General features: G+C 37.7%; 2 protein-coding genes across 2 annotated transcripts in view; one reads left to right on the forward strand and one right to left on the reverse strand.

Annotated features, from left to right (window-relative positions):
• The first annotated feature begins 265 nt into the window (after positions 1–265).
• Positions 266–22,450, forward strand: part of LOC114245167 (uncharacterized) — an 80,763-nt gene continuing 58,578 nt past the window's right edge. The window contains exons 1-6 of the mRNA XM_028177217.2: positions 266–502; positions 1,057–1,161; positions 3,029–3,199; positions 4,438–4,686; positions 11,885–12,030; positions 12,519–12,665. Coding sequence (XP_028033018.2) covers positions 485–502; positions 1,057–1,161; positions 3,029–3,199; positions 4,438–4,686; positions 11,885–12,030; positions 12,519–12,665 — 836 coding nt within the window. The 5' untranslated portion in view covers positions 266–484. The remainder of the gene's footprint in view (positions 503–1,056; positions 1,162–3,028; positions 3,200–4,437; positions 4,687–11,884; positions 12,031–12,518; positions 12,666–22,450) is intronic.
• Positions 6,130–8,144, reverse strand: LOC149503568 (uncharacterized). Its single transcript, XM_089728499.1, has one exon. It carries the CDS (start codon positions 8,142–8,144, stop codon positions 6,165–6,167), a length of 1,980 nt encoding a protein of 659 aa, XP_089584625.1. The 3' UTR covers positions 6,130–6,164.

Here is a 22,450-nt window from a genome sequence, read left to right on the forward strand (position 1 = left end):
TATTTTTAGTCTTATTTTGACGCAGCTTTACTTGACGGATATTTGATGTTATAATGTTTAATTTGGGATACCTTATAATAATTATGGAAACACGTATAAAAATGAAAACGAACGAAGTTGTAAATATGCACAACGTGTTCAAAGTAATGAGCTAGCTAGAACGGAAAGTAAATCTTTTTCAACTCTAATATTTTTACAGGAGCTTTCTTCATTTGAGATTCAAAATAAATACGTAATAACAAAAACTATAAAAACTGCCAAATCATAATATATTCAACTTACCATATAAATTTTAATTATAGAACGCGACCGAAAGATCCATGAAGGGGATTTGGCGAAACAGAAGAAACGCTACTGCAGGGATATTAGGCAACTACGCAAAGACATAAATACAAGACGTGAGGAACTTGGAGTCGCAGTATACGGAGACAAACAGTTTCTTCGGAATGCATTCCAGGAGCACAAGAGACTCCAACTCACGTATATGAACAGCCAAGCCGATGTTCGTCTAGGACTAATTTAGCCATTTTCTATTTTTACCTTTATTAAATTAGGCTGTAATATTCCTTTTTAACAGCTGCTATATACTTATTTTATTCAGAGTGATTACCGTTGTTAATCGATGCAAATATTAGAATTGGCGACGTCCCTTCTTCACCTTAACTAATAACCCTAAAGAATATGAAATATAAGAATATATTTACTGGTTGTAGCACCTCTTGTGAGTAGGCACCACCGCCCTGCCTATTTCTGCCGTGAAACAGTAATGCGTTTCGGTTTGAAGGGCGGGGCAGCCGTTGTAACTATACTGAGAACTTGGAACTTATATCTCAAGATGAGTGGCGCATTACGTTGTAATGTCTAAGGTGGATGTCTAAGGTGGGCTGTGAGCTCGTCCACCCATCTAAGCAATAAAAAAAATCGTACTAAGTGTAAGCCTTTTAAAGTAAGATTATATTATATAGACTAGACGAATACTATATCATATATAGTAGTATTAGTTAATAATACAATTAAAGTTGACTTTAGGTTTTTAAACGTAACTGTTTATTCTAGAAAGTATTGGAGAGCATTCATCAAGAAAATTTCAACAAACGAAAGCAGCTAGATCGAATAAGGTACACAAAGAAAAAGAAAATGGAAAAATTTCGACTGACACAGGTTGGTCGGGAAAACATGTTTAATTTTTATTTAAGTTGCTTCCAGAATTATACAAATGTTGCTTATAGATATTTTACAACATAAATACCAATTTTGTACATAACGGACAATATCAATTGCACCATATAATAATGGATATACCACCCTTGTACCACCAAATGATACCTGACCTTGGATTAAGATTCATATTGAGATTCATATCAATTGAGTTACGCTGATGGTGTTATCTGATAGAATATAAATACTTTGAGTAGCGTAGTTTCTTTTTCTTCTAAGAAAATATTTTCTTGTCGATGACTGATCTTCAACTTGTTTTGAAATAAAGTTAGAATATAAAGAAGCATAGCGAAAAAACTGTTTTTTCAAGTGCTTAATTATGATGGAACCGTTTGTGCTTTGCGTTAAATTCACTGCGCTGCATAAGTTCCAATTACGAGATTCGGTTATGCTGCTGAATAAATTAGTAGAAACGCGGTGGCCCCTCTCAACTCTTATTTTTTCAAAACCAACACCCAAACAAATGGACGAATGTACACAAAAACTGAATTCGTAATTGGGCTTTTTAACAGATTATTTATGTATTACAGATCATTTATAATGCCTACAGGCGCGTTACCTGTCCTATTTGAATGGCATTAGAACAATTTAGCATGAAGTGCAAACATTAATACTTTACATTATACTGTTACTATAAGTGGGTAATCTTGATTTCACGGATCGGATAGGCTTAGTTTTTACTCTCGCGTGTTTGGTACTGCATGTTCCATGGGACGTGCTCTGAGGATTTTTGATGATTCCATCATCTCTTTTTTACGATCGTACCGTCCACCTCTGGAATTGATCCATACTGCCATCGATTTCGTTGCTCTAATTAACAGTGCGCGTTCAAATAAAATGCTTGCTATTTACCATCCGTCTCTGGAACAAACGTTACAGGGTTTGTGGATTGTGTCGCACTTATGACATGTCTATTAAGCGAGGCAGCAACTTGGCTATGAATTTCTGATACCCACGAGCAAGGCTGATTACGCGCCATTAGATGCGTCTACCTTCGTAGGCAATAAATATAAATATTGAGAGGTGGTTGAATCTTGACTTGGCCTGGCGCGTGCGTCTTCTCGTGTCTTATTTCATCGTCGGTCAGATATCATACTAGATTTTTCACCAATACTGAAGTTATGAATCTTCTACTTAAGTTTTATGTGAAAATTAGATTTGAGAATCTTATACTTTTAAACGAGCAATTCTTGTATATATATATATATATATATATATATATAGGTATATATAATCTGAATCTCGGAAACGGCTCCAACGATTTTCATAAAATTTAGTACACAGGGGATTTCGGGGGCGATAAATCGATCTAGCTACGATTTATTTTCAGAAAATGTTGTTTTATTCGTGTTTTCAATAATCAACTCTTCCCGACATCTATATCTTATACTGCTTTAAAGACACAACAAGATGACGTTATAAAAAAAAAGCCGAGCGAAGCTCGGTCATCATCTAGTGAATAATAATGAGAGGGAAAGTGCGTTTCGATTAAATAATAAAACGATAACTTTGAAATGACCATTTTTGTATTCCGATCATCACCTACATACAGTTCAGGTCAACTGACGTTTTAAAAGAAAGTTTTCTTTTTCTTCCTGGCGTTTTCTCTGTCTAGTGACTGGGTCCACATTCCTACTTAAACTTAAAAGAAAGTATTGAGTAAAAATATCAAAGATTGAAATGTATAATGAAAACTATGATACAGCATAGTATAAATGACACGAAACATGTTTTGTTTTTTATTTTGTCGTATTGCATTTTATGCCCTATTACTTTTTCGTTATTTTAATTTTATTATTTTTATTTTTAGTTGGAATCAGCAGAAATGCGTGATCGTCTTTTGTACGAAGTCGGTGGAAAATTGCCAGCCGAGAAGAAAGAGCAGGCCGTTGCCAACTATGTGCAAAAAGCCAACATCAAGAAAAATGCTGCGCTTGCCATCAAAGTCATGTACAAGAAAATATTGGATATTCTGAAAAAGGTACAACAACAAGGCACTGGGATATTGTTCGTGATGCCGAAACGCAAATTAGTTGCTACCGTAACCTGAATCGAAAACAAAATTTATTTAATAAGCGGAAAACACTTCATTCAGTTCAGAGATTGTGAACCCTGAATGAAACCCTCAAGCAGCTAGGAGACGCATCGTCCTTTTCCATAGCCTTCGCGCAACTAGGAGACGCATCGTCCTTTTCCATAGCCTTCGCGCAACTAGGAGACGCATCGTCCTTTTCCATAGCCTTCGCGAAACTAGGAGACGCATCGCCCTTTTCCATTGCCTTCGCGCAACTAGGAGACGCATCGTCCTTTTCCATAGCCTTCGCGCAACTAAGAGACGCATCGTCCTTTTCCATAGCCTTCGCGCAACTAGGAGACGCATCGCCCTTTTCCATAGCCTTCGCGCAACTAGGAGACGCATCGTCCTTTTCCATAGCCTTCGCGCAACTAGGAGACGCATCGCCCTTTTCCATAGCCTTCGCGCAACTAGGAGACGCATCGTCCTTTTCCATAGCCTTCGCGCAACTAGGAGACGCATCGCCCTTTTCCATAGCCTTCGCGCAACTAGGAGACGCATCGTCCTTTTCCATAGCCTTCGCGCAACTAGGAAACGCATCGTCCTTTTCCATAGCCTTCGCGCAACTAGGAGACGCATCGCCCTTTTCCATAGCCTTCGCGCAACTAGGAAACGCATCGTCCTTTTCCATAGCCTTCGCGCAACTAGGAGACGCATCGTCCTTTTCCATAGCCTTCGCGAAACTAGGAGACGCATCGTCCTTTTCCATAGCCTTCGCGCAACTTTTTAATCGTTGTTACAATGCTAGAAATCATACATGCCTTTCTTTTCAAAGACCATTCCAATGTATGGGTTTTTGAAAAATGTGCATTTCTTTTCATAAGCTTAGAGAGATTGGCGTTGCAGTTTGACAACCACCCTCGCATAGATGGATAACCTCATCACTGGTGTCCTAACGCGATTTTTAGCCATGATCGAAGTCTCAGCTGGTTTAATGTCAGTCCTACCATTCAAAGCGATGCTGGCCATTACACAAATAAATAAAATTTACGTGTTTCTTTGTAAGCATGGAATTTGCTTTTTTCCAGAAAGTAAATATAATGCCCTCGCAGCAATCATTTGTACGAGAAGCACTTCTAAAATATAGTTGGCGTGATTTTTATAGAACTTAAAATAATTTCGAAATGTACTTCCGCTTTTATCAGGATTCGTCGTATTTCACCGTCGTACTAGAAGCTCTGAAATTAGACTGTCGCGCGCAAGGTAAATGTTTGATGAGTGCAACGGAAATGGGACAGCTGGCCATTGAATATTTGGACGACAGGAAATTCGAATTCAGCAAACTAGAGAAAGAAATAAAAGCAAATATGAAAGAGAGGGAGAGAACGCTGAGACTGGCCCGCAGGGAAGTCGCGTATTTGACGGATTCATTCCCCGATCTTATACGGAAAGAGGTTACAATTTAATATAGAAATTATCTAATATATAAAATTCTCGTGTCACGGTGTGCGTGATTGCACTCCTCCGAAACGGCTCGACCGATTTTCGTGAATCTTACCGTGCATATCGGCCAGGGTAGAGAATCGGACAACATCTATTTTTCATCTCCCTAAATGTTAAGGGTGGGTCCACCCCTAAATTTATTTTTTTATTTTTTAGACAATTTTTATTTTTTTATTTTTTTATGATACAGCATACAAAAATACATACAACCCTAAATTTTCACCCCTCTACGATCAACCCTTATTATTTAATTAAAAACTTTAATTATTTTTTCAAGAAATTTTCTTTTTATTTTGTCATGACTTAGAATTAAAAAAATCATATTACTCTGAAGTTTTCACCCCTCTACGATCAATCCCTATTTTTTATTTGTTAATTATAGACTTTAATTTTTTTGGCAAGATTTTCATTTTTATCTTTATTAAAAATAAAAAATCTGATGTTACTATCAATTTTTCATCCCTCTATGATCAACCCCTATTTTTTATTTGGTAATTACAAACTAAAATTTTTTTGGCAAGTTTTTTTTTAATTTTCTCAATTTTCACTTTTATACGATCAACCTCTATTTTTCCATCCCGATTTTTATTTTTTTTATTCTATGCACAGATCCGCAATAAGGTTGCAAGATGGCAATCAAATATTATAATAATTGTAGTACGATAAATTCTTATTCAGAGTTTATAATTTCAAGTTCCTTTAATTATGTTTTTTTTTTTAATTCAATTTGATCTCCCGCCCTTCAGGTGGATTCGAGAATGTTTAGATTTACAAATCAGATGTCGCTGCAGTCGATATCTAGGTTATTTATCTTTCCTAGCAATAATTTATAGGGCAAAACAACGTTTGCTGGGCCAGCTAGTAATAATATATTACTATACATATAGGTATTAGTGTACATATATAATAATGCCGGAGACTGTCATTAATTTGGTTGCTAAAAGAAACGCAGCACGATTCCCGAGAGATGGCAGCACGATTGCGGTATCGTCGGAACTCTGCTAACTTCGTGCTACGACAGAGCTTAGCCGATGGAGGCTCGTAGACGCCATCACACTTACCAACCAGCCTTCTGAAGAGCGGTGCCTCCATTCTAAGAACTGTCATTCGTTTTCATTTGCTGGCGTCTAGAAGGGATTTCTAAATTGTTCTAGGCTAACAGGCGTGATTGGTGTGCTCAATATTTCCCTTGACTCGATCATCATGTTCTCCCCTGCGATGTCTGACGATGGTTTTAATAATTGTGGCTTCTCCGACATATATATTTAATTTAATTAATTATAATTCATTTTAATGCCGCCTTTTTTCTCCAATAATATATTGTGTTACACATACTTATTAATTAATATGTAATTTGACTTCTTTTTTTTATTTTTAATAATGCAATCTTTTATTAACAAAAAGTCAAATCAAAATAACTTAACATAACTCAACCCACACAGTAGAACAGATCTTCCAACGCGCTTGAAGGAGGCACAGTCCCCAAGATACTGGCTACGTTGCCTCGTTGGACAGCCAGACTCACTCTCTGTGCAAAGTACCAGCCAGCCTTAGCATCATGTGTAACCTCCTTCAAGCGTTTGGAGATTTCTGTTAAAATTTTTTTTGCTTCAGGGCCCCAAGGGCCCATCGTCTCAACCGCGAAAGGCAAAAAAGAATAAGAAGACCCCAAACCCGAATACTTCCGCTTTTTTGTAATTTCTGCTGAAGCTGCAGCTGAACCGGGGCGGGACGAAGTACCATCTAAATGACAGGGAGCCACAGTATCCACACAAGTAGCATCCCAGGCACCTACCAAGCCTACCAGCACCAGGCACCTACCAACTGACCATGGAATCAGCGTGACTCCATCGGGCCTTTTCCCATCTGACCTCAAAATTCCGATGGGTTCCAAGACAGCCGGAACATTGACTGTAGTGAGCGCCCTTCTTATCATATCATTTAAAGACGCGTGTCTTGGAATGCGCCCAGCGCTTTTCTGGCACGAGAGTCCGTGATGTCCAAGCTCATTGACGTACTCGCCACAGACACAGAAATGTGGTACGTTAATATGGGCCCCCAACCGTAAGCCAATAGCTAGCGAGAGAGCGTTGTTGTCCAACAACGTGCCTGTATTGGACGATGGATAGGCTTGAAGCCAGTAACTTGATTCCTTTTCGGTAACGGCGCGAAAACGAGCAATGTCCACGCTGTTATCATATGATTGTAGTAACCGTTGCTGTATCCGTTGACAAAGCGGAATGTCCCAAAGACGCTGCAAATGCGGTAAAGTAGGAAAATCCGCCTGACACAAAGATTGCCAGGCCGATCCAGCCTCCGACACACCCACAATCTCTACGGAACCCATACAAGGGTTGAGAACATTACCGACTATGAGACAGGAGGCGTGTGCAGAAGCAAGAAAGGCCGGCAACGCAACAGCTGATGCTTTACGTACGCCGATACCACCAAAACGTACTGGCAGGACACATTGCTCCCAAGAGAGGTCATCCAAATTACAATTAATTATTTTGCACAGAACACCCTTTATCATTTCATCCAAAGAATTAAGTTTATTATTATGTTTCCATAAGAAAGAACATCTTAACACATATGTAAATTTAGGTACGAATAGACAGTGTCTTATAATGAACAAAGCCATATGAGAGTTAATTTCAAATAAATTGTTGGAACACTGAGAAAATTTATCAATCTGCTCATCAATATACGCGTCGATCGATCCATCCAAAATGGGAGCACCCAGCAACATCAGAGAATTCTCATCAACAACTTTTATGTTGGGCGCTGCGGTATTAAACTTTGCAAAAACGTCAGAAACTGGTACGGAACAACAAGAGGCATTGATAAAAAGCTCACACTTAGCAAAATTGAGCTCTAAACCCAAACTGGCCAAAGCAGATTTTAGATATTCTAAATCCTTTAAGACCGTGGAAATGTCCCCTCCCAATGTTCCGTCATCCAGATACCATAAATTTAGGCTGGACTTCAGCTCCCTCAAAACTGGATGTATTCCCAAACTAAAAATCGCCGGACCGAGTGGATCGCCTTGTTGACAACCCGTCGCTGATTCCACAAGGCTCTCCTTATAAACCAGCTTAGATGGATTACCATAGCATTGATAAAGGTAAGGGTAGATAGATGGTATGTGTTCCTTCACTTCTTTAAGAAAAGCATTCCTATCGATACAATTAAATGCATTTTTTAAATCCACCTTCACCAATACTTCGGCACCACCCCCCTTAAGAAAGGTGCGAGCCGCATGTACCGCAGCTTCACAGCCGCCCTTTGTACCGACGCCCAACTGTATCGGCCGGAACATCCCACTCAATATCGGCAGAACCTCTTTGCAGCAAAGCCTGGATACAATGCGGCGCAGTGTTATTTGACTATTATTTGTATTTGTCGACATTGATACTAAGCCCCGATAAATGAGTAGTATTAAACAATTCAGACATTTTGTTTTTTGTTTATTTGCTATCGAATACGATTATCCTACGAGAGAAATTTTCAAAAATGTATCTCACAAAACATCGTTTACGTCCTGTAGTCCCGTCGGAGAAAGATGATCTTCAACATCTTATCGTAGAAAAGCTTGCGACCTCCGACTGAGCCGGCGATCGTGCTCTCAGCAATTTAAAATGCAATTTTCTCTAGCGCTCTCGACTTTATCGTACAAAACTTAGAATATAACATTCAATAGTCCTTGACATGTGTCGTAAGGTGTATACCGTATGTAGCTTTAATTCAAATCGACATTGGCGCGTTTGTATTCCCGTGTCGGTTTCTTGGATGTACGAAGAAATAGGTTTTTATGTATTTTTGTATAATATATTGTCTAATATGTGAAAAATTAAATTGGATAATTTGCAAGCCTTTTAAATTGCAGAAATAGAGACTTTAATATGGGCTTTAGTCAATTGTGTGATGTACGTGAACAGCGTGATTTAACTATTGAACTGTTTGTGTATTGGCGTAAGGGCCCTCCTTGTACTTAGATACCACAAACACTATAATTTCCGGCATTTACCTTGAGATTTGAAGTACACTGGGAAGCTTATGCTCCAAATCAGACCAGATATTTAATTTAGTGCGGAAATACCTAAAATGACGTACGTGCGACTTCGCAATACGCTTTCAAAATATAGTTCCCAAATAAAGCACTGATTATGAAGCAAACTACACAAGAATAACACACACGTACTATAAATAAAACCCCTGCACGGTGTTTCCCGAGCGCTATGATATGTCCTTCTTCAAACGAGGCTTGTGGAGAGTATTAAGCGGTAGGCAGCGGCTTGGCTCTGCCCCTGGCATTGCTGAAGTCCATGGGCGACGGTAACCACTCACCATCAGGTGGGCCGTATGCACGTCTGCCTACAAGGGCAATAAAAAAATAAAAATAAAACACAAATTCGTTGCTAAACTATTAATTGGTTAACCGACACCGGGGAAAACTTGCAATGCGAACGGAAAATTGTTCTTGACCGCACAAGCTAGAAGTCAGCTGACGTGCGATTTTTGCGGCCATAGGTAATGACAGCTGTAGGTGCTTCTCGTCTTTACCATACACTATTATCGATTCCTGAAACACGATTTAAAGTCAAGTATTTACTTTTAGTTTGTAAAATGCGTATATTTACAAAAGGGAAGTACTTTATTGGTATTGACTTTGAGAGTGGCTTCGTACAATAGCACGATAATAATATCACGTAACAAAAGTCTTAAACTTTATTGGTGGTAGGACCTCTAGTGAGTCCGCGCGGGTGGTACCACCACCCTGCCTATTTCTGCCGTGAATCAGTAATGCATTTCGGTTTGAAGGATGGGGCAGCCGTTGTAACTATACTGAGACCTTAGAACTTATATCGCAAGGTGGGTGGCGCATTTACGTTGTAGATGTCTATGGGCTCCAGTAACCACTTAACACCAGGTGGGCTGTGAGCTCGTCTACCCATCTAAGCAACATATTTTTTTAAATTTGACATAGTTTGTTCCATAATTACTAAATTTATTTATACAGAAAGAGCATGACAAAATCGATTGAATTGAACAATATATGTAGGTAGTTAAAAAAAAAGCTTAAATAGTAAGCCATGATCCAAATAAAAAAAATAAAAAAAAATTTAAAAAAAAGTAGCCTATGTTCATCAGGGACAATGTCGGCTTTAATGGAAAAATAATTTTTCAAATCGGTCCAGTAGTTTCGGAGCCTATTCGAAACAAACAAACAAACAAATCTTTCCTCTTTATAATATTAGTATAGATATAGATTTTTTATTCTGTTGATACTGGTTAGGATATGACAGTGAAGTTCTTAGATTACTCGTTGTCACCGGTCCTTGATGCGTTTGCAAGTGTTCAAATATTAACTTGACGTCTTTAAGACGGTGAAAATTACGTTGAAAGATTCTGTTAGATGAAAATAAACATACTACGCTAAGAAAAGCATGTTAAAAAGAACTACACGATCTCTTCGTAAATCTATTAATATTGTTCAATAACTGAAATGTGTGCAAAAAAAAAATTTTAACAATGTTTTTTTTTTCAAACAAAATAATAGCATACGAATAATCAAAGTTCAACAACATAACACAGGCAAAAAAGCAATAAGATCATTGACCTCGTCGAAGCCTACACCGCGCACCGCGTGTTGTATGATTTTTTTTGTATGCGACCTTTTAAATATATTATATAACTAGTCAGGTCATAAGTATTGTCACACAATAAAAACTTTTCTTTTAGAATGCTGGCCACAAAAAAGTTTATTGAATTCGAATTTAGAATTGTTCATGAAAATAAAAATGTATACTTTTAGAATTTTACTCATTTTTAAATATGGAGTGGACGCTTAAAGAAGACCGTGTTGCAGTTATTGTTTTGCATCGTTCCGGTTACGCGCCAATTAAAATTTTTAACATACTGAAAAATTTTAACATAACCAAAAGATTCGTTTATCGTACCATCAAACGATACAATGAAGACTCTAGTGTAGATGACAGGTCAAGAAGTGGTCGCCCTCGGTCTGTTAGGACTCCAGCAGTGATAAAAGCTGTGAAGGCGTGAATTCAAAAAAATCCCAAACGTAAGCAGAAACTGTTGGCCCTTCAGATGGGGTTAAGCAGAACCACGGTGAAAAGGGTGTTAAATGAAGACTTAGGGCTTCGGGCATATCGAAAAAAACAGGACATCGTTTGAATGCTCGTCTAATGGACCTGAGACTGAAGAGATGCCGCGCTTTGTTGAAGCGGTACGCGGGAAAAAAATATCGGGAAATTCTTTTTTCGGATGAAAAATTTTTACCGTAGAAGAGAGCTACAACAAACAAAATGATAAGGTGTATGCACACAGTAGTGAAGAAGCGAGCAACCGTATTTCGCGTGTCCAACGAGGTCATTTTCATCCTCGCTCATGGTATGGTTGGGAGTTTCTTATTGGGGCTTAACAGAGGTACATTTTTGTGAGAAAGGTGTAAAAACGAATGCAGTTGTGTATCAAAATACAGTCCTGACGAACCTTGTGGAACCTGTTTCTCATACCATGTTCAATAACAGACACTGGGTATTCCAACAAGGTTCGGCGCCAGCTCATAGAGCGAAGAGCACACAAGACTGGCTGGCGGCACGTGAAATCGACTTCATCCGGCACGAAGACTGGCCCTCCTCCAGTCCAGATTAGAATCCGTTAGATTACAAGATATGGCAACACTTGGAGGAAAAGGCGTGCTCAAAGCCTCATGCCAGTTTGGAGTCACTCAAGACATCCTTGATTAAGGCAGCCGCCGATATTGACATGGACCTCGTTCGTGCTGCGATAGACGACTGGCCGCGCAGATTGAAGGCCTGTATTCAAAATCACGGAGGTCATTTTGAATAAACTTTAGTGTCTTAAGAATCTATGTTTTGTTAAGTTCATTTTGGTATCTGAATGGTTACATAATGAATAAACTTGTTTCAATTATTTTACATTAAACATGTGACAGAATTTATGACCTGACTAGGTATATATTTTTAAAGCCCTCTTCGATGCTAAACAAGCTTAAGTTTGATGGTGAAAGATTGTCGATGCATCCTAATTGGATGTACTTAGTACTTTCGAGAGGGACGTCCGGTTTAGATTTTGTAAGAACGGTAACGTAAATAAATTTTATAGGAGGCGACCAATCTTGATGACCTCTACGAAGACGATGAGGATGGAAGCGTGCACTCCGTGCATTGGGAGTTGGAGGAGGTCATGGCCATTTGTAAACGTTTACAGAAAGCTACTCTGGTGTCGTCCTTCGATCAAATACTTTTGAGGTAACCTAAAACAAGAACATTGGAATCTGCTTCCGGGATTACACCTCTTTTTAAATATTTACTGGTATTTACTGGTATTTTACTGGTGGTAGGACCTATTGAGTGTACGCGCGGGTAGGTGCCACCACCCTGCCTATTTCTGCCGTGAAGCAGTAATGCGTTTCGGTTTGAAGGGTGGGGCAGCCGTTGTAACTATATTGAGACCTTAGAACTTATATTTCAAGGTGGGTGGCGCATTTACGTTGTAGATGTCTATGGGCTCCAGTAACCACTTAACACCAGGCGGGCTGTGAGCTCGTCCACCCATCTAAGCAATAAAAAAAGATATTACAATACATCAGACAAGATATAAGATATAAAGACATTAATATGTCATAATGTGGATCAATTGCAACTGCTTTCAAACTCTAGCCAAATTGCCGCATAATTTGCAAAGAATAGAAGTTTTCGCTTACTTGAGCTTCCAGTTAGGCTATATACAATTGCAGGCTGAAAGAGCAACGATATCAGACACAGCGCCTAATGATGCAACTAGCACTGAATAGTGCCAAGCGCGATGCTCTCATCGAGGACCGGAAGCACGCCATCATGATGCTCGATTCACTTAAGAACGTCGGACAAGAGAAAACGGCTCTGTGAGTATTGACAAATCTATACATACGTACTTCAAAAAGCGATTGTCATTTGTTTACATTTCAATGAACACATTCATCCGTGTCTATGCTATTACATACGCATTGCATTTGTTTTCGAATCATTTGGGACATAATAAGGTCAATGACCTCGTATTATTGCCGGGTACCTTCGCTAATTTTATTGCTAAATCCAAAATGTTTTTAAGTATTTAAAAAATATGTACTTATGCTCAGTCGAATATGAATTTTAGTTTCTGTTAATGTTGAACAAGGATGGGACAACTGTGTGCTTAGTGTGAGTTTTTAGTTTCTCGATCGCGTCAAAGTGAACTCAAATTTGTATGGATTTGGAATAGCTTCCCTTCGTTTGCCGCTAGGGGTGCTGTTCCAACTCCGTAAAATTTGAGTTAACTTTTACACGATCGAGAACGACTTTTACGCGTTCTGTCTTCGGGAACGGCTCTTTTACTATAATACAAAATCACTAATCCCACCTAAAAACAAGTTAGTAAAATAATGCGATTTCTATAAATATAACTCGGTATTTACACTTGTCTTAGTAAATAAATATTCTTTCTTGTTTACGAACAAACATCGAGTTGAGTCGTTAGTACGAGTATATCCCGTTTAAAATTGTATTCAGTACGCGGAGAGAACGTGCTATAATATTTTTATAGAGAACCTTTGACGTTGTTTATTTTGTTTTATAAAATATCCCAAGCAGTTAGTTGTCTGCGCTTTTTAATAATATTTCCTTTAGTCGAGTGTTGTGGTGGATACCTTTGTATTGAAGAAGAACGTCTAGATTAAGACAGTATAATTAAGGAAGCATGGATAAAATTTCCTTAGGAAACAAAGGCAAAGTATGTTTTTAATTAATAAATTTTTTTTGCAAATTTTCTTCTTTCTTAATACGCTTTTATTAGCTTTAGACGTATGTATGTTTGCAACGGAATCTTTGAACATGATTTTAGCCATGATTTTTCAAAACGTCGGATTAACTCGAAATTTGGTATAATTATTAAGGACAGATGACAATACAATATTTAAAATAAAAAAAAAATTGAAATTCTTCTTAATAATAAAAAATAAATAGGTAATAGTTTAAAAAAACTAACAAAATATGCTTTTATAGAAAATCCAACTAAAAAATAGAAAATAAATTTTAATAAATTTGAATTAAAGATAGTGTAAGAAAAAATGATTTTATTGTAAAAAAGGCGTGGGGTGCTTTTCAGAATATTATAAAAATAACCCTTCTACTCATATCTGTTCATAAAATATTTATAACTACTGATCCATGCATTGAGTATGTTTTTTCAGGGATCCCCGGTAACAGAGTAAAGTGGTTACCGGAGATCATGAACATCACAGTGTACATCGCCACCTAGCTTGGGAAATGACACGGCCCTACAAGCCGGAAAGCATGACCACGATAGCGGTATCTACCCGTGCTGGTTTTCAATACGCTCTGCCATCAGTAAATGGTAATTGGCGATTGTAGTATTTTCGTATAATACTCAAAGAACGCTGTTGTCCGTTCTCTGGCAAATTCCTTAGTCACCCTTAGGCACCCTACCACACATCACATACCTAGCCTACATATCAAATAAAAAAGATGTGTGGTGTCGTGGGACACCGAATAGGAACGAAGTTCCTTATTATAAAAATATTAATTTAAAGTAACATAAAACTGGAGGTTTCGCAACAACTCCACGGTCATTCGGTAACGTGCGAACTTATTGTGCTACACTTCATTCACGGTTGTTTGCATAAGAGTTAGTGTATTGTGGTTAATGAATGATAAAAACCGAATTCAAACCGAAACGCCTTACTGCTTCATTGCAGAAATAAGCAGGGTGGTGGTACCTACCCGCCGCGGACTCTCAAGAGGTCTTACCACCAGTTTTTGTACGTTATTACAAAGTTAAGTCGTACACTGTGTGCTTTACTAATAAAAATCTTATGTTACGGACGTTTTTTTCCCGGTTATGGTACTCCTCCGCATCGTCCCATAAGGAACTTCATTCCAAAAATTTCTAAATTACAAATTTAATTGCAAAGATTTATTCAAAGCTTATTCTTATATGAGGACAAACCTGAGTCTACAAGATGGTTTTCGTCGAAACTTCTACATTACGAGTTTTCAATTTGATTATTTCACGTCTTTTTTATGATTTCTAAAATATATACTGAATATCTTAAATTATAAATGTTATCTCACTAATGTACTTTAATGCGAAGTAACACCTTGAAAACACAAAGTGTGCATACCAGCTTTGTTTTAATTTTATTCGACCAAACATTTCACAGACTGGAAATTCTTGGTGTTTTTTTTTGCGACCTGCGCGAATAAAATGTTATTTTTTTTAGTTTGAAATGTCTCGGCAACTGTTTAAGCCCCGCATTGTTTGCTTTTAAAGCAGTAACGGATTTAATATAAATACGAATTTGTTTAAAACATGGTTTAGGGTCTCGTTGGTTGGTGTTCGTTGAAAATCTTATTCGTTCGTCTATGACGAAATATGTGCAGTATTCGAAACTTCGCAAGCAATAAAACGAAAATAATAAATGTGAGATTAAATCGTAAAACTAGTTTTAATTGTGTCTACGGCTCGTGAAAAATCCTATTAAGACCCAAGGTCTGATATTTTTTAAACGTCTCTCTTACTGCGAAACGATTTCAAACATTGTCACAGACTTCATCCAGGGAATTGAAAATATAATAACTTTTTTGTTAATACTGCAATAACTGTTTTATTTAAATCGACACACGACCATTGTACAGTTTTGGTATTGTAATGCTTTTGGTGTTTTTATCTCCTTTAATAAATAATCCGTGTGGTAACAGAGTAAGAATCAATGTGTCAGCACCCCTATACTATCCCAGGGAGTCGTAAGAATCGTCTAAGGGAATATGCACAAGACATCAGTGCAAGAAAAGGAAAACTCGAAATTAAACCATGTACTAACTCGTTTAGCCAGCGTGGTACAGTTGGCTAAATACCTCCATGGAAAGTAATAGAGAGACCAGGCCCCTAGTCCCCGGCGGCCCCGCTATTCTGGGCTACGGTAGCTGTCACGGTAACGGTGGGGCAGGGGGTGCTAAGAATCCCCGGCAGAGACACGGCTACCACCCCCAAAAACGACGACCACTGGCCCTGGTAACACACAACGTGCGCACTCTGAGGCTAGACGAGAAGCTCGTCGAGCTGGAAGAAGAGATGGACAAGCTGCGCTGGGACGTTATTGGTTTATCGGAAATCCGAAGACAGGGAGGGGATACGATAACTTTGCAGTCCGGTCACTTGTTCTTTTACCCAGAGGAAGAGCAGAAGTCCCAAGGTGGCGTTGGGTTTATCATCCACAAGTCTCTTGTGAACAACATTATGTCCATCGGGAGTGTGTCGAATAGGGTAGCGTGCCTTATATTCAGAATATCTAAACGATATTCGCTACAGGTCATACAGGTTTACGCTCCCACTCCGACACACTCAGATGATGAGGTGGAGACTTTATATGAGGACGTTAGTAGGGCCATACATAGGTCCAAAACACATTTCACTGTTGTTATGGGAGACTTCAATGCGAAGCTGGGCTGTAGAAGGAATGATGAGTTGAAAGTGAGGCAATTTGGATATGGGCAGCGGCACTCCAGGGGATGAAGGCTGGCCGACTTTCTGGAGAAAGAAGGACTTTATATGATGAATTCTTTCTTTCAGATTTTGCCCCACAGGAAATGGACCTGGATGAGTCCCGATAGTGTAACAAAAAAAGAGATCGATTTCATAATGAGCACCAGTAGACAGATATTCAATGATGTCTCTGTGATTCATAGGGTTAAAACCGGAAGTGATCACCGAACTGTCAGGGGTATATTGAGTATCTGCGATATATTCCTCCTATTGAGAGGATTCAGTTCCAATTTCAGTATTTAAAACCAATTTTAAACCATAGTAATATTCGCACTAAAATTTCTATCGCAATTAATTTGTGGTGTAATGTAAAGGCAGTTGCAGAACGATCGTATTTTAAACGAATTTCAGTCATTCGATTAAACAAAATACCGAGAATATTTATATACTAAGAATGCATCATATATTCAATATATTATCTCAATAAATCTATACTCTATACTAGTAATATATAAATCTACAGTGGTTTTTACGGATGTTCCGTTATAACTACTGAACCATGTATCCGATTGACTTGAAACTTGGTATCCATGTAGAAAATACATTTACTTAATGGATAGGCTAACATTTATATGAGTATTGAACTCCCTACACCAGATGCGGGGGCGTTAATGATGAGAATCTTTGTGGGGTTGAGAAATAATAATGTTAATTTTAAATACCCAGCAAAGCGGACGGGTACAGCTAGCTTATTAATAAAGTTTGAGCATTCGGCTACTGAAATAAGTGCACAAAAATAGTAAATACAAATTACTAGTACGTTGTAAGCCCTTAAGTAGGAAATAAACAGCATCCTGCTCCTTTCGGTCGCAAAGCACAAAATGTTCCGGTTTGAAGGGTAGGACGGCCGTTACTTTATATAATTTAGATTTAAACATATCTCCAGGTGGACGGCGGCATCGTTGTGTAACGTCTATGGCCTTTGGGTAACCAACTAACGCAAAACACAGATAAACATTAAAAATGTACATAACTGAAACACATTGAATATGGACCAAAATTTTCTTTTGTATAGAATATTTTTCGGCATAGCGTTATTATTAATGTACCTTTGCTCTGGTGGTCAGTTGGTGGTTAACCTGGCTACTGTATTCGACACGGGATTCGACTTAGATTCCAGATTAAAGGCATTATCGATATTCAAGACTAGACGTACCCATAAAATTTTCATAATCTATATATATAAAATCATTGCATTGTATACAGTTACATATCATTTAATATGATGAAAGGTATCAAAACTGCTAATCCAGGTTCCTATCCTATCAGCCCATGGACGTCCACTGCTGGACATAGGCCTCCCCCAAGTCTCGCCACAAAGACCGATCCTGCGCTGCCTGCATCCAGCGGATCCCCGCGAACCTCAATAGGTCGTCGGCCCACCTTGTGGGAGGCCTACCCACGCTACGTCTTCCAGCACGCGGCTGCCACTCAAGAACTTTCTGGCCCCAACGGCCATCCGTTCTGCGAGCAATGTGTCCTGCCCACTGCCACTTCAATGTCACAATCCTTTGGGCTATGTCGGTTACCATGGTTTTCCTGCGAACTTCCTCATTTCTGATTTGATCTCGCAGGGAAACTCCGAGCATAGCCCTCTCCATTGCTTTTTGGGTGACCTTGAGCCTTCTCATAAGGCCCATTGTGAGCGACCACGTCTCAGTGCCATATGTCATCACGGGCAACACACACTGGTCAAAGACTTTCGTCTTGAGACACTGTGGTGTTTGTGATGAGAAGATTTTACGTAGCTTTCCGAACGCTGCCCATCCGAGCTGGATTCGATGGTTGACCTCTTTTTCGAAGTTGGATTTACCTAGCTGGACAGTGTGTCCCAGGTAAATATACTCGTCAACAACTTCGAGCGTAGAGCTTCCGATCTTTACTGGAGTGGGCGCTACATGAGCATTCAACATAATTTTTCTTTTTTCCTTGTTCATATTTAGACCCACTCGGATAGAAGCCCTACTGAGGTCTTTGAGCATTGTACTGAGGTCCTCCATGGTCTTGGTCATAATCACAATATCATCGGCGAACCGAAGGTGAGTTATGTACTCGCCGTTGATGTTGATGCCTAGCACTTTCCAGTCCAGAACTTTGAAAACATCTTCCAGCGCAGCGGTAAATAGTTTCGGAGAAATAACATCTCCTTGCCTCACGGCCATAATCCAAGTTATAAAATATCATTATACGAACCTTCATTCTGATCGGTTTCCCCATTTTTGTGTGATTTATTTTAAAAAAACATACAAACATTCACATTTTAGTATAGATGTTTGGTATTCGATTTCTGTACTCTTCTCATATGCTTTCTCATATTTAGAACGTTTGCTTTATTATTTAATAGCTCTTACAAGCTGCTCTGCTCGCGTTAATATAGAAAAAAAAACATATTAATATTTTTCATAATAATAAATGAATGATACTGGTATGTCCTTTCCTGTACTACGAACGAAGTCTACGAAAAATTGCGTGAAGATTGTTTGAGCAGTTAACACGTGAATACGTGACAAACAAACTCACTTTTGTATTAACAATAAATAGAATCGATTATATTGAAACTTGAAACAAACAAGTCACTTTAAAAATACAATAAGACAAATTCAATTTATTCAAAAAAATACTAAAATTTCTCAATGGCCCCGTTCTTATCTTGCTATCGTATATAGTAATGTTATAAATGCATACTGTGGTTTTTTGTAATTTGTCTGAATGTACTACGTATTCTGTCCTTATTTAATTTCTAATAATACATAATTTTTTCCGCGTCGGTGGTCTATATTTGATTTCAATTTGATGTTAATAAATTAAACGTAAAAGAAAATAGTTGGCAATGAAAATTATAAGCCAATACACGTTAAAGTTCGTTGTAAGTTATTATTCAGTGTGTAGCTGACCTATTATTTGAGCGACAATGGATGGATGCACTCCATCAATTATCGTTACAAAATGTGTTGTAATTGAATTACTAGACCATTAAACACCATCTGAATGCAGGGTATTATGATTCATTTGACGTGCTAAAAGGACTGAATTACTGCGTGATATTTATCACGTTTGTTTATCGAATGTGCCCGCCATTTTGAATTCGCATCGTAATACCATTATGTCCCTGTACGCGAAAATCTATGATTATGTTTCTATTACTATCGTTTCATTAATTATTTACGTTTTGATACGTGGTTTTTCCTGCCGTTTATATTTTTAGCGAGCATAAAATATAAACATATTATTACGTTCGGTGATCATTACAGCGGTCCGTGGTCGGGGAATACCAATTTTATTTACAAAATTTATCATAGTACAACTTCTTTTCAATCAGTAGGTTTGTGATAAAGATGCTGGGAAACACTTTTCTTTTAATCTTTTTTTTTGTGCCGTCTCTGAAATCTCCTACGAGGTGCCCACGATTGTATGTCACCCACTACCCGACCCTACCTTCAAATCGGAACGAATGATTGCTTCGCGGCAGAAATATACCTAACTAGTAAATGTGAGTTGGTGGTCGCATATAGTACTCTGAGAGCGCTGTTGACTATGCTCCGGTGAATGCCTTAGTTATTTTTACGACACTCATAGAAAATGGGTCCACGCAGATCTGGGATCCCACATAGGGAAGAACAGGGTGGTGGGGTTACATGGTAGAAACGACTCGCCTTGCCTTCAGAATTGATGATTGAAATAATCTATACCGTGGGATAATATTTGCAATTCTTTTCATCCCACCGGGGTTTCATTACACGGGTTTCCGCGCACGTAGTCTAAGGCGCTGTCTCTGCCAAAGGTGCATCCAGAAAGTTAAGTAGTTTAGTAGAAATTCGAAACGTGCAATGATACGGTGACACAGGCCGGTTTCACACTTTGCCTACTTAACGTCGGTCTTCTTATAGCCAGCTTATCGCCTCGAAAATAATAATTAAAGCAGTGCAGATCCAGTATTTTTTTTATTTCGTGGGCCTCATGTTACTAGTTTTTTCTGCGATGCTTAATCTAGGGAAACTTCGATACTGAGTTAAAAATCAGTTCCGTTTCCTATAAACAAAGGCAAGGCGTCTTTGCTTGAACTAATTAGAGTCGTATTTCAAACGAAAGATTTACGTTTATACCACTTCCATTTTATGAGTCGCGGAATAAAAAGTAAACTTGAGAATATCTTGTTGCAATTGTCGCTGAGAGTTCTCGCACAGGGCTGTTTGCCTCGCGATGTATCGGCTGAATATTATAATTTTTTGAAAATGCCAGTCGCGTTTTGCTGTGACCATAACTACACTGTCGCCCGTTCACTTAACTTTACCTACTACCTTTACACTTTACCTACATGTCTCCTTCCATGAAGTGTACCACTTCGTACCAATGTACATAGTTTCAATTCGAAGTTATCACAGCTAGTCTTTCGTTGTGTCTGAGTCGCGTATTTCTCACGAGTTCTGAAGATTTTGTTTTGTCTTGTCCCAACACTATTGCATTCAGTTATACTATGTATTGTTGAAATAGTAATAATAATTAAAAAAAAAAACTCACTATAAAACTTTCTAAACTTAACTTCAATACAAAATAAGCGACGAATATTGTGAAACAATATCGTAATAGCTCTTGGATTACGTATAAAGTCAGTATTCGGGTTTCGAAGTAGCGTCCAGACAATAATATATTTTACTTGTCAAAAATTAAGAATACTCAGTTACTAAATTTTACATTCTTCTTAATGCTACTAATAGATTAATTTTATATAATTAGACAAAATAAAAAGCTTCAGTTCAATATAATTATCTTATTGTTTGTAACTTTACAAAAATTTTGACTAGTACAAAAATAAATGGTAATACTAGTCATTAATATCAGGGTAAAAGTATTAGTAATGTTTTTTTAGAAATCTTTTAGTAATTTATTTTGACATCCTTGCGTCACGTTCAGTGGGCACTCTATTTTAATTTGTAATTGCGTATTATGCAGAATGCTGAAATGTAAATTGCAAGAAAAGGCTTGCTTTCGCATTTCTAATTAATTAAAATAATTGTCGTTTATTATTCGAACTGAAGCTTTTTAATTTTTTATGGGATATTAAAAAATCGCCGTAATGGCCCATTTCCCAAAGGAAATACGCACCTAGCATATGTATCCTATAAAGGTTCTTAATACATATATACATACCAAAAAGTGAACAGCTCAAATGATGAATTTGTAAAATACGTGGGTTGGGCGTATTGTAAGCCAGTACTTATAGATACCACCGTCTGATGAAATTAAGGAAGGATAAGATTTAAAAGTGTAGTCGACCTGTTATTTTTTTTAGATGTAATCACTTAAATTCTAAGTGCTGATTTTTACGTGAATGAACAGTTCAAAAAAGTTTTATAAATAAAGTAACTCGATTGACACTCTTTTCCATTCAGTCAGGAAATGATTTAAACGTTGGACAACTTTCATTTCTAGTTTAAAACATTACTGAGAGAAGTTTAATATAAGAATTATTACTGTTACGGAATATTATCTTCAAGTACAAGTGAATAATCTTCCTTCAAGCTCAATGAATTTGTCGGTTCAGTCAGTTCGGATCACTATTAATTCAACACTATAAGCATCTATACATAAATAGGCGTAGACAAAACCGTTAGGTACAATTTACTCCTCCTTTATTTATCCTCCTTTATTTATTTATTTATTTTGGTTTTTTAATCGTATTTTATTTTCTCTTGTATAACATAACTGACTAGCATAGATTTTTGTCATAAAATATTCTGAAAGATTAAGATAAGGTTGTTGTGGGTATTTAGAAAAAAAAAAACACTATACCCTCTTCTCAACAAAAGCAAGTTTTAATTCTGAAAAAAAAAACATTTTTGAAATATTTGGTTTCCATAATGTCACTTTTATGTCAATTTGAAATGACCAAACAAAAGATAAAATAAAAACTTTTTAATTTTTATTACAAAAATAAAACTTTTTTCAAATTGAACCTCGAACTCAATAAGCACTAGACGACTGAGTTCGAAAGGAGCATACGGATTCAACGAACAGTTACAAATTGTTGCACTTTATTTTACACATTGTAATCTGTATGCAAGTCGAGAACCACAGACACAAGAGCGTTTC

Source organism: Bombyx mandarina, chromosome 01 (assembly GCF_030267445.1).
Source record: "Bombyx mandarina strain Sakado chromosome 01, ASM3026744v2".
Lineage (NCBI taxonomy): Eukaryota > Metazoa > Arthropoda > Insecta > Lepidoptera > Bombycidae > Bombyx > Bombyx mandarina.

Bases quoted from the DNA above. Each gene is read 5' to 3' on its own strand.
- LOC149503568 (XM_089728499.1), bottom strand. From the start codon at position 8,144: ATGTCGACAAATACAAATAATAGTCAAATAACACTGCGCCGCATTGTA.